A 13,469-nucleotide genomic window follows, 5' to 3' on the forward strand; every position below is an offset into this window, starting at 1 on the left:
CTTTACATTGTGAAACCCAATATCTAAGTTACATTCAAACCAGTGTGGGTGGCACTGGGAGCAGGTGGGTAAAGTGTCTTGCCCAAGGACACAACGGCAGTGACTAGGATGGCGGAAGCGGGGATCGAACCTGCAACCCTCAAGTTGCTGGCACGGCCGCCCTTCCAACCGAGCTATACCGTCCCTGTATGTATATATATATATATATATATATATATATATATATATATATATATATATATATATATATATATATATATATATATATATATATATATATATATATACATATATATATATATATATATACAGTATATATCTATATCTATATATACATATACATACAGTATATATCTATATCTATATATATATACAGTATATATCTATATCAATATATATATATACAGTATATATCTATATATATATATATAGATATATATACGTGTGTGTGTGTGTGTGTGTGTGTGTGTGTGTGTGTGTGTGTGTGTGTGTGTATCCTATATAAATACACACTTTATATTTATACGATACGGAAAGTATTCAGACCCCTTTAAATTTTGGACTCTTTGTTTCATTGCAGCTATTTGCTAAAATCAAAAAAGTTAATTTTATTTCCTATTATAGTATACACAGTGTATATACTTTACATACAGTTTTTTTTGTTATAGTTGTATTTTATTTAAATTTAGATTAATCACACTTTTGATTTGCCAGTCAGCTGAGATAGGCTCCAGCTTATCCCTGACCCTAATCAAGTGAAGCATCTAGAGCATGACTACTTGAATATCAATGGCTATACAGGTTATTGTTTTTGAGCCTTTGCAGACATCTGCTGAAGTTGTTAGTTTTAGCCATCATAAAGATGCACAAGCAATTATCTTTTAACTAAAATATTTTTTAATTCAGTGTAGTGTAGTGTAGTAGTGAAGAGGCACATTTAGTGATAAAACAACAAATAAGACATATTAGACAACAGATTGGCCATTGTTGTCGTAGCGCTGGTAGTGGTCCGCGAGGAGCGATTGGCGGCCCTCCATTTTAGACGCGCGGGAACGCACGGCACAGGTGGTTGCCACGAAGATGGCGGCGACAACGAGGAGGGCGGCGATGACGCACATGGTGATTATTTCGGTCAGGGTCAAAGCTTGTCCTTAAAACAAAATTTAAAAAAATGTTATATAGTATTTTGTTGACATTAGTATGGGTTATTCATAATATACTGAAATTTGCATACCTGGCCATTCGGCTTCGTAAGAGTAACCCAGATTTTCAGGGGCAGTTACAAACATCTCAGCATTGCTTACTGGAGGCCAAAAAGGCACCATATTGTATCCCCTGTTGTGACCAATAGGGGCATTTTCGTCTGGATACATGGCCGCACCTGTCGGGAAATGTCCAAAATGAGCCCCAAAGCTGGTAAGAAAGCAGTAAGGTGGTGTTTAGAGTTGATTTCAAAAAAATTCTGGTCGTACCTGGGTTATGCCTTCGCAACCACTCGTCAAATATGGCATCCGTGTAGGTGTGCAGCAACACAAAGATGGGGTCGTTAGGCGAAAGGTGGGTCTGTCCCCCGGTGCCATTCAGGAAGAGATGAGCCAGGTTGTGGAGACTCCTCACCACGGGGTCGTAGTTCCCCTGAGGAGCGCTGTAACCTTAAAAAACACAATCTAGGCTTGAACGTGTCTCACTCCGAAAAGAGACTCATAAAATTAATAAATCAGTTTGGTGTTGAAGAACCGAATTTAAATGCTCAGAATTCAGTAGCTCCTACACTTTACCACAAGTTTACAAGAAAATGTGATTAACTGTTAAATCAATGAAGTACTGCATTCAAACATATGCACTTACTCTGGCAGTAATTGTCACTTCAGTCCAATATAATTTTACTGTACTACTTTTCTTTCCAAAAAAGTGTTCATATTCAACATAAACATGCATTAACGCTTTCAGTTCCAGCTGAATAAAGACAAATGGCCTTTTCTGTCCCCAGTTTCTATGGCGAATTGTAGAATCAATGCCCCATTGATCATGGCTTTTTATTGTGGTCTTAACTCAGAATCATCATATACTCAAAATTGATTGAACTTAATTGGATCAGCTGTTCTGGAATCTAACACTTAGAGTTTCCCATTTTAGGGGAAATCAACTTCGATTTCATGTTGAAACTCAAGAGTTTGTTGAAACTCTTAATTAGAATACACTCCTACTATAAAATACATTTTGAAGTAGGGTACCAAAATTTATTTTGGATACTTTTTGATTGTGATTGTGATGTGATTTAGAGCAGGGGTCACCAACCTTTTCGAAACCAAGGGCTACTTCTTGGGTACTGATTACTGCGAAGGGCTACCAGTTAGATACACACTTAAATAAATTGCCAGAAGTAGCCAATTTGCTCAATTTACCTTTAACTCTGTTATTATTAATAATTAAAGATATTTATCTTTGTGGAAACACTGATCATCTTAATGATTTCTCACAATAAATATATATAGAAACAGATAAATATCAATATGCAACACTTTATTTTTATATTTTCTCTAAGTGCACATTTTTCAAATTGAACATTTTCAAATGATCACTTCTAAGACAGTCTTGTGAAATCACAATATCCCATTTTAACTAGCTAGCCACTAACATTTTTTTTAACAAATCATGAATTACTTTGCACCACGTTTGTACAAATAATAACTCATGTAAAATACAAAAGTAAACTCTCAAATTTTTAAATCATGTCACACTTTGAACTGGACACCAAATCTGTTATCTGTTTCTTTGTCAGTTAGTGGGAAGCCTGGCATTGCATGCTGTTAACTAGTGTGTTGTACTCTGGTGTGTAACTTGACACTGCAACTCTGAGTGAATCTTGCAGATGTGCATCAGTGAGGCGTGTTCTGTGTTTGTTCTTGATGAAGTTCATGTCAGAAAAGGCTGATTCACAAAGATAAGATTTTTCTTCATTGTTTGCGGAACCTTCTTAATCTTTTGGACATATTTTCACAGCAATCTGGCCTTAAGCTTAATTATGATAAATGTAAAATGTTAAGGATCGGAAATCTAAAGGGAACGTCCTTTCGAATGGAATGCAAAGTGCCTGTTTTGTGGACAGATGGACCAGTTAACATACTTGGTGTTGTTGTCCCAGAAAATCTGGAAGATCTAGGCTCAGTAAATTATGATAATCGACTAAGAAAGCTGGACAAAATTATGCAATTATGGAAAGGGAAATCCCTAACCTTGCATGGTAAAATGTCTATTGCCAACTCGTTAATTATTCCTCAATTTATTTATTTGTTTTTGTCATTACCAGCTCCATCACAAAACTTTTTTAAGATTTATGAGCGGAGGGTCTTCGATTTTGTCTGGAACGGCAAACCAGAAAAGATTAAAAGAAAGGTTTTGTACAAAGAGTATGAATATGGGGGCCTGAAACTTCTCAACCTTGAAGCTATGTGTCTGTCTTTAAAAGCATCAATTGTTCCAAAGATGTATTTAAACATTGAGTGGTACACAAATGTCCTGTTGGACAAAAAACATGTACTGTATCAAAAGAAATTGTATCCTTTTTTACAAGTGATCCCCTCCCAGAGAGTCTGCTGGGAAACATGGCGGGGTTCATAAAGGAAACAATCCACTCATAGTGGTGTTTTCAATTTTATGTGCCAGAAAAAAGAGACGATATTTTGCAGCAGTTAATATGGATGAACTCTAATATTGTAATAGATGGAAAGCCTTTCTTTTGGAAAAATATGTTTGAAAGAGGAATCATTTTTGTCAATGATATTATCAATGAGAATGGTAAAATTATGAAGTATGATGAATTTAGAGCTATGTATGGTGATGCTTGCTCAAGCTTTTCATTTTATCAACTAACTGGAGTAATTGGGAAAAGATGGAAACAAATAATTAATTATGGAACTACTAAATTATTAGTTTGTAAACCTCTAATAAGAAATTCTAGTTGGCAAAAAGGAACTAAAATAAATAGAAAAATATGTAATTTTTATTTAATAAAGAAATCTTTGAAGGCTGCCTAATACAACACAAATGGAAAATGGGAGGACTTTTTTGACTGCCCGTTGCCATGGGATGCCATATTCAAACTAATCTATAAAACCACTATCGATGTGCAAAATCGTTATTTTCAAATTAAAATTATTTATAACTTCTTACCCACAGGGAAAATGTTAAAATTATGGAATATGACAGAGTCAGATGATTGCCGATTTTGTTGTCAGGAGCCTGAATCCACCCTGCATTTGTTTTGGTATTGTCATATTGTGTCTTTGTTTTGGGTGGAAGTTGAAAACATGTGTTTAAGGATTGGTTTGTTTATGAAGCTTAATGTGGTTTCTGTTATTTTAGGAGAGTTCATTGACAATCATGATTTAGTCAATTTAATTATAGTACTCGGTAAAATGTTTATTTTTAAGGCCAAAAACAGATATTCACTTAGTATTACTTTCTTTAAAACATGTATTCAGTATTTTCTAACTTTAGAAAGTTACATGGTTGAAAACGATAATGATGCCAAAAAACATTAAAAAAAAGATGAGAAGTCCTCAAAGGCTTATTTTGAAAGTATAATTATGTTTATAGATTATATGATATCTGTTGTTGTGTTCCCTAATTTGAGTGACCTGGACATAATCTGGACTGTACATAAATGCTTATTTTGAAAATGTAATTTTGTTTATAAATTATATGCAATCTGATGTGTTCCCTAATTTTTTTCTGTGTACATGAATTGCTGAGTCCGACTTGGACATTATCTGGACTGGGCCTGGTTTAAAAAACCCTTTAAACAAATCTAATTTCATTGACAACCTGGTCTGTTGAAGATAAGGCCCTTTTTAAAAAAATAAAATAAAATAAGATAAATAAATAAAAAACATTTTCTTGGATAAAAAATAAAGTAAAACAATATAAAAATAATTACATAAAAAATAGTAATCAATGAAAATGTTAGTGGACCAGCAGCCTATACAATCATGTGTGCTTCAGGGACTGTGTCCCTTGCAGATGTGTTGTCTATGTTGTGGGAACCAGAATATTGGTAGCAGAAAGAAATAACCCCTTTTGTGTGAGTGGGTGTGGATGAGTGTGCATGGGGGAGGTTGTTTGGGTTGATGCACTGATTGAAAGTGTATCTCGTGTTTTTTCTATGTAGATTTATTTTAAAAAATAAAAAATAAAAAATGTTTTTTTTATTTATTTATTTTTTTATTTTTTTATTTTTTTAGAACAGGCCCGCGGCCGACTCATCTGGTCCTTACGGGCGACCTGGTGCCCGCGGGCACCGCGTTGGTGACCCCTGATTTAGAGGTAGCTAAAACACTGCCAACTGCGAATGGACGTTAGTCGATAGCGAGCTAGCCGTGTCAAAATACCTCTTGCTGAGCGGCGTTTCAGTGTTATATCTTCATCTTTATCATTGATTAACGTGGACCCCAACTTAAACAAATTGAAAAACTTATTCGGGTGGTCAATTGTACGGAATATGTACTGTACTTTGCAATCTACTAATAAAAGTTTAAATCAATCAATCAATCAAGTTTTTAAATCAAAATGCGTCCATTCTTCCTTTTCTGTCTACACCCTGTGTCTGCTTTTAAGTACTCCTCTGCTCGTAAAACCAGCAATGTCACAACGTGACGACCAACCGTCGCTATGCCCGTTAAAAAAAAAGGGAACTGGTATTTTTTACAGGCAGTATAGTACTGTTTATGATTGATTAGTACCGCTGAACGTAATTAGTACCAGTATCCCGTACAACCCTATTTTAAAGTTAACAGACTTTGCTATGTTTCACCTTCTATTGTGTTTCTGAAGCTTTCAGAGGACGTGGAGTAGTATGGCGGTGTGTCAAAAACGTCCACTTGCAGGCAGTCAGCCACATCCTGAGGCTCAGGGAGACGTTGGACCATGGGTCTGTCTACATTGCCGGCAGGGTTCCTTCTTATTAGTGATGTCTCAGTGCCTAGAAGAGACATGAGACTTATGACTATCTTAAGGGCATCATTGTTTACGTCAGCACAACAACGATCCTACTGTTGCAGATGGTTCCCAACGTATCGTAGTCATCCACGCTCTCGCAGATGACTCTCCACTGCGAGAAGATGGAGTTGGTGCTGAGTGAGTTATTGTCGAAGTTGCTCCGAGCACCCACAAGATCGTCTGTGCAGATGTCACATGTGTTGCCGCCGATGGCGAAGTTCCAGTAGGGTAGGGCAAATGTGGGGTCCTGCAGCATGTCCTGGTTGTTGTTTTATGAAACAGAAATCACCAAAATGGGCAGGAGACACTGACTGACATATAAACCAGTCAATAAACAGACACTCAAAAGACAACAAATATAGATGACAACACAAAATATAAGGCAGCAAAGGCTACATTGCCAATGAAATGAAAATGCTTTATGCTAACTGAGTTAACGAATCTGAGGCTTTCCAGTCTGCTTTCTATGCTTTCTATGTCTGTGATTGACATGTGGACTGCCCAATGACTGTCTGAAAGGGGACTGAAAAGACATCATATTATAGTTATACAGGACATAATGCAGCAAATGCTGGCATAATGAAATCTAGGTTTTTCTTAGCAGGTCCTCAAAGTGGTAGTGTAGAGTGTTCTCTCAGTTATTGCGGGGGTTACATTACAGACCCCCTGTGGAAAGTGAATTTCCTCAAAGTAATATTTATTTTATAATTTTTTATGACTATTATAGGCATTTAAAGTCTTTAAAAGCCCTTTATACAGCTTTCACACCTACTTATAAACACTTAATTTCATATGCTCCTAAAACACTTGTACACTCTAAAACCTATGCAATTTGACTTTTCAAATCTCAATATACTCAATAGTATTCAATAGTACTATAAAACCTGTGAATCCCTGAGACCGCAGTAAGTGAACTGCAAAGTGGCGAGGGAACACTCTAGATTAAATCATCATTAAATCCCTATCATCTCCCCATAGCGGACCCTACTTTTAGAAATGGCTGTCCAAAGCCTCCCTGATGATAAAACAAGACATAATGCAGCAAAGGCTACTGTAATGCCATAACTTAATCAATCCAGACTTTATTAGTAGAACCCAAAACTGGATATCTCTAAGTCTGATTATGTCTCAGTTTGACATAGACACCACCCATCCATCCATCCCTATCAGGGTCACGGGGGTACACCACCCAATGACTGCAAAAAACAGGCACTAAAAAGAAGGTAAATGAAGAAGAACCTGGCAACTCCCAACTTCAACCTATCATCCAAGTTCTCTCTTTGACAAGAGTTTTGGGCGCAATAACACTTTTAGATATGTTGACCGCCCAATGATTTCATGAATGAGAAGTAAACATTCAAATATCATCTGAATTGGCCTCCAAATCTCACTTGCAAGGAGAGTAAATAGGGATGTGGCCCCAGGAGTAGGGACCCTGTTTACATGTAAGATGTCTCCGATACAAACCCTTGCATGGACAGTGACTTATTTTTGTCCACATCCTTAAAAAGTGGTTCCAAAAACCAGTGTGAAATTGTTGTTGAATAATTCTGAATCCTAGGTTGAAATTCACATTTAGCACAGCGCTCATCTATTAAGCCATGAAATTGGTATTAGTTGGGCTGTTTTTCCTAAACAAACAAGGAACATAGTAGTATTCACTGGTGGGCTTGCTGACCTGCATGTCCCGCTCCAACTGGATCAGTTGGTACCGATGCCAGGTGATGAAACCAGGACCTTCATGGGAGAAATCCACCCCTCCAAAACTGGGCTGTCCAGCCCCCAGGAAGGTCTTGCTGACCGAGTAATAATGGCTCCAAACAAAGTAATTATAGATGGTGATGTTCTGGAACTGCGTTGTGTTACCGTCCGGTCCGAAAATCTCAGTGTAGCGCCTTATGGCGATCACCAAGTCGGGATGCACGGTCCGCTTGGCTTGGTCCAAGGCATCCACAAAAGCCAATTTCTCCCGGGCGCTAAGTTGCATCACGTTTCTCCTCACTGGAGGATTAGAGCGTGGTTTAAATCAGTTAGTCATGCATTCAGTGGGAACCTGTTGTTAACAAGCGTGATGGATCCTGAAAAAACATGAATTACAAGTTTGTTCTTTTTAATAGTTTTTTGTTGCGGCCACAAACACTAAATAATAAATACAGTCATCCCTTGACACATTGCGCTTCAAATACACATCACAGATTTTTTGGGAGGGTATTTCTATAAAGCATATTCTAAAAAATTGTTGTTCCTTAATTAAGAATGGTCAAGGATAAAATTGGCGAAATAAACTAAATACATCAACACAACAGTAATTTTGGCCACTTGAGGAGACCAAACCAATCAGAGCGCGCTGTTCAGTATTGTTGTCAGAGATTGTCTCAGCACCAGACAGTTTTACTATATTAAAGGGACAAGCGGTAGAAAATGGATGGATGGAAATTAAAAAGGTTTAAAAAAGCATTATGCATGAATAAGCACATGGAAAATTTCAATTATGAATGACAGTGATATAAAGAGAAATGTCCCTTCTTGGTCCTAGTGGTTGTTGTGGTGCATAGCATTAGTGCTCGTCTTGAAAGGCAGAAGGAACTGGTTTCAAAAAATTCCAGTCGATGTTGAGATAGTAAGGTGTTTAAATCTATTTATGATGTTAAAATTGTTATCTGAACAATTTATTTCCCATAAATTAGTGTTTTCCCCTCGGCCATCAGGCAAATGAACAATAACTCCTAACAGCAGCTCCTTGAATTCCTTGAATCCCTTCTAAGTCTATAACAAGATCTGATAGCTCAGTTACAGCTCTTTTTATTACCAAATATGTGTTATATGTGTTTTATGTTGCACGTTTGCACCAAGAAAAATTCCTAGTTGTGAACCCGTTCTCAAACAATGGCAATAAAACTATTCTGATTCTGATTCTGATTCTACATGCATCAAGTTAGGTTTAAAAATAATTTCACATAAATAAAAAAGTGTACAATTTTTTTGTAAAATTATGCTTAGGGCACCAATTTAGCCTGGGGTGACACTGACTCACCAACAGATACCCTCTGGTCACAGTTGGTTCCAGTCCATCCATGTCGGCACCGGCCACAGTCAAAACCGCCAAAGTTGCCGTTACATCGACACGTCCGACTGAAGAACCTCGCCGGCCACTGTTCTCGGTCATCCTGTCCATCGTGCGGGTACTGGGGGCCGTGGGGCCGGGCGTCCACCACTACAGACGTGCACCCACCTCGGCCCTCTCTGGAGCCGCAAGGGTCTTCGCCGGTGCCTGATGGAGAAGGGCAACACTCTCTGCTCCGGAGCCCCTCAGGGGTCACACACACTCGGGGGAACTGGGCCCCCACCATGAGTGAGCCCACCAGGACCAGTAAGCAATACTGCCACATTGTGTCCAAAGAACCGATTGAGTACCCTTCTCCTAAGCACACTCTGCTTCAATGTGACCCCCACCCTCCTCAAACAAGTGACCCGACCTTAAATAGCAGATTAGCGCATGACTACCCGGATTTTCTGACTCCCGCGTGATCCTTTCACACACACGAAAGTCATATTTCCTACTGCGAAGAAGAAAAAGAAGAAAGAAAAAAAGGCACAACAAAAGCCACATTCAATACATTTTTTTATTTTGAAACGACAATAAAAGGTATGCTTTTTTTAATAACCAAAAATATATTTGTTATATAGATATTTTAATATGCACATATTTCAAAAAACATAAGTTGAATCACAACAAAAATTAGGTAAAAATGCTTACATGTGATTGAGCATTGTTGAGTTGTTTATCTACTTAGTTGTCATCAAATAATTTCAAAGCAAAGAAAACACTATAAGAAAGAAATGTATTCAAGCAATATTGTAGTCTTATTCCTATAAAAAAAACAAGTGAGTGTTTATAGTTCTCAAATATGATTGACGTGTTTAAAGGCACAAGATTGAAAAAAATTTGCCGTCATCCTGATTTTGAGTCAAACAAACTTTTGTTATATTTTGTGTTCATTAACCTATTTTAGACAACATTAATTCGTTTAAATACACAAACACACTGTAAGAAAAAAAATCTAATCAGTTGTGCTGTTTTAATTTTTAATGAAAGAAATAAGTATATATACTTATATTTTAGTTTCACAGATATGTATAACCGTTTAAACTATACTGTTATATCCTCTTGGTATTTACATATTTGTATTACTAATATTTTTAATAATCATCATCACATTGGATAAATGCTAAATTGAAGTAGTACTCATTCCACCTTGTCTTTCAAAGTGTTGTTGAGAGGTGTTTATAATATTGTGACCTTGTTTTGTCGCTAAAAAACAGGCTATAATGGGATCTTTTCATTTTTAACATGGGAACCAAACTTACATACACCCAGGAATGTATTTTCAAGTGTATTCCATGAGAATTAGTTTAGCTTTAATCCTTGCTAACACGCCCCATGGAATGTTATGAGATGGGCAAAAGCACATGTGACTATAGAGCTCATGAACTGTAATTTGATACTTCACAGCAAATCATAATAACCTCCCAATCTGATCGGCATATAACATACTGTACTTTTTTTTTTTTAACTTTAACTGAAGTATACAGTAATATACTTGTGTTACTTTAGATGGACTTTGTGTTAAATAGTGCAACTTTACATATATTTATTTTTCATTTAAAATGAGTATGCTAAAGGAATACAAAAATAATACATGTATTTCTTATTAGGGTAAACAATAAAACGCAATGGCTTTTATGTACTGTTTTTTAAAATGTATTTCAACTTTAGTTATAAAATATGGTTCCCAATCAAAGGCTGCACCTCAACACAGGTTATATATCTATATCTATATATATACATACCTCTCTCTCTCTCTCTCTCTCTCTCTCTCTCTCTCTCTCTCTCTCTCTCTCTCTCTCTCTCTCTCTATATATATATATATATATATATATATATATATATATATATATATATATATATATATATATACAAACCCCAAAACCAGTTAAGTTGGCACGTTGTGTAAATCGTAAATAAAAACAGAATACAATGATTTGCAAATCCTTTTCAACATCTATTCAATTGAATAGACTGCAAAGACAAGATACTTAATGTTCAAACTGGAAAACTTTATTTTTTGCAAATATTAGCTCATTTGGAATTTGATGCCTGCAACATGTTTCAAAAAAGCTGGCACAAGTGGCAAAAAAGACTGAGAAAATTGAAGAATGCTCATCAAACACTTATTTGGAACATCCCACATGTGAACAGGCTAATTGAGAACATGTGGGTGCCATGATTGGGTATAAAAGCTGCTTCCATGAAATGCTCAGTCATTCACAAACAAGGATAGGGCAAGGGTCACCACTTTGTGAACAAATGCGGTAAAAAATTATCGAACAGTTTAAGAACAACATTTCTCAATGACCTATTGCAAGGAATTAAGGGATTTCACCATCTACAGTCTGTAATATCATCAAAAGGTTCAGAGACTCTGTAGAAATCTCTGCACGTAAGTGATGATATTACGGACCTTCGATCCCTCAGGCGGTACTGCATCAGTGTGTAAAGGATATCACCACATGGGCTCTGGAACACTTCAGAAAACCACTGTCAGTAACTACAGTTTGTCGCTACATCTGTAAGTGCAAGTTAAAACTGTACTATGCAAGGCGAAAGCCATTTATCAACAACACCCAGAAACGCTGCCGGCCTCGCTGGGTCCGAGCTCCTCTAAGATGGACTGATGCAAAGTGGAAAAGTGTTCTGTGGTTTGACGAGTCCACATTTCAAATTGTTTTTGGAAACTGGACGTCATGTCCTCCGGACCAAAGAGGAAAAGAACCATCCGTATTGTTATAGGCGCAAAGTTGCGGTTCAAAAGCCAGCATCTGTGATGGTATGGGGGTGTATTAGTTCCCAAGGCATGGGTAACTTACACATCTGTGAAGGCACCATTAATGCTGAAAGGTACATACAGGTTTTGGAGCAACATAAGTTGCCATCCAAGCAACGTTATCATGAACGCCCCTGCTTATTTCAGCAAGACAATGCCAAGCCACGTGTTACAACAGCGTGGCTTCATAGTAAAAGAGTGCGGGTACTAGACTGGCCTGCCTGCAGTCCAGACCTGTCTCCCATTGAAAATGTGTGGCGCAATATGAAGCCTATAATACCACAACGGAGACCCCGGACTGTTGAACAACTTAAGCTGTACATCAAGCAAGAATGGGAAAGAATTCCACCTGAAAAGCTTAAAAAATGGGTTTCCTCAGTTCCCAAACGTTTACGGAGTGTTGTTCAAAGGAAAGGCCATGTAACACACTGGTAAAAATGCCCCTGTGCCAACTTTTTTGCCCTCCATTAAATTCTAAATTAATGATTATTTGCAAAAACAATTTTAATTTCTCAGTTAGAACATCAAATATCTTGTCTTTGCAGTATGTTCAATTGAATATAAGTTGAAAAGGATTTGCAAATCATTGTATTCTGTTTTTATTTACGAATTACACAACATGCCAACTTCACTTCACTTCAAAATCCGATTAATCACAGTTTTGAATTTGGATTATTGGATTATTATTGGACTATTATTTGGATATATTGGCCAAAAATGCAATTTTATTGTCAGAAGGTCATACAGTAACATTTTCTAAAAAGTTTTACTTGAATGCACGTCATTTGTTTGCTCAAAACTATGTAACAGTTTAAGTCCAGTCAGGTTTTATTGTGAAGTGAAATTTGCCAGCAAGCACACCAATTGGATGCTCCTCACTCATCTTTGCACTAACGTATGCATTGACATGATTTCTGACGGCATAACAAACGGCGCCACCTTTTATGTTACCATCCTTTGTTAAGATAAAGGAGCATGTGCTTAGCCAATCTGTGTTTATACATGACTAATGCAATAATTATTTGTGATTAGTTGCATGCATTACCATGTTGATTTCAACAGCCTAATTTATATACAGTACTGTATATATAAATACATGTTCATTGTATTTCAACTTGAGTTCGTCAATATGGTTCCATATACTGGATAGGGCTTCATCTCCTACTTAGGTAATTCCTATTTCGAAAAAATATATATATTAAGCAGTACAGAAGTTATTTAAAAGTCAAACTGGAAGACTTATCCCAATGGAACATAGCATCCATTATTTGTTGGTACAGTATTTTCCCCGTGATGACCTCTTTCATCTTACGTGTCCTTTAGAGCCATGTGGTGTGTGCCAACAAAAATGTGGGGTGATCATGTGAGAAGATGTGACTTGGCCTTAATAGATAATCCTTGCCTTTGGTAAAAAAAAAAGGTCAAAATAAATGGCACAGTGGATTTTTTAGCAATGACTTTCATATGATTGTTTTCATTGATTCCTTCCTTCCCTTGTAGGCTTGCAGCCTCACAACCTTCATCTTCATTTCATTGCTAGAGTCTAGAAATGAAATTACTTTAAAGTTTCAGTATTAAATCTCAAAG

At 36.9% G+C, this 13,469-nt stretch overlaps 1 protein-coding gene across 1 annotated transcript; it reads right to left on the minus strand.

The window, feature by feature from the left end:
- Positions 1 to 560: 560 nt before the first annotated feature.
- LOC133661774 (5,6-dihydroxyindole-2-carboxylic acid oxidase-like) lies at positions 561 to 9,438 on the minus strand. The gene is made up of 7 exons (XM_062065240.1): positions 9,032 to 9,438; positions 7,676 to 7,998; positions 6,052 to 6,256; positions 5,813 to 5,980; positions 1,473 to 1,652; positions 1,235 to 1,381; positions 561 to 1,150 (listed from the first exon to the last, which is right to left on the minus strand). The coding sequence occupies exons 1-7, from the start codon at positions 9,384 to 9,386 to the stop codon at positions 966 to 968; spliced, it is 1,563 nt and encodes a 520-aa protein (XP_061921224.1). The 5' UTR covers positions 9,387 to 9,438; the 3' UTR covers positions 561 to 965.
- Positions 9,439 to 13,469: the final 4,031 nt, after the last annotated feature.

Source organism: Entelurus aequoreus, linkage group LG12 (genome assembly GCF_033978785.1).
Source record: "Entelurus aequoreus isolate RoL-2023_Sb linkage group LG12, RoL_Eaeq_v1.1, whole genome shotgun sequence".
NCBI classification, from domain to species: domain Eukaryota; kingdom Metazoa; phylum Chordata; class Actinopteri; order Syngnathiformes; family Syngnathidae; genus Entelurus; species Entelurus aequoreus.

Bases quoted from the DNA above. Each gene is read 5' to 3' on its own strand.
- LOC133661774 (XM_062065240.1), bottom strand. From the start codon at position 9,386: ATGTGGCAGTATTGCTTACTGGTCCTGGTGGGCTCACTCATGGTGGGG. The intron at 6,257-7,675 runs GTCAGCAAGCCC...AACAACAACCAG, and splicing joins AGTTGGAGCGGGACATGCAG to GACATGCTGCAGGACCCCAC. The intron at 1,382-1,472 runs GTACGACCAGAA...ATTTCCCGACAG, and splicing joins GTTGCGAAGGCATAACCCAG to GTGCGGCCATGTATCCAGAC.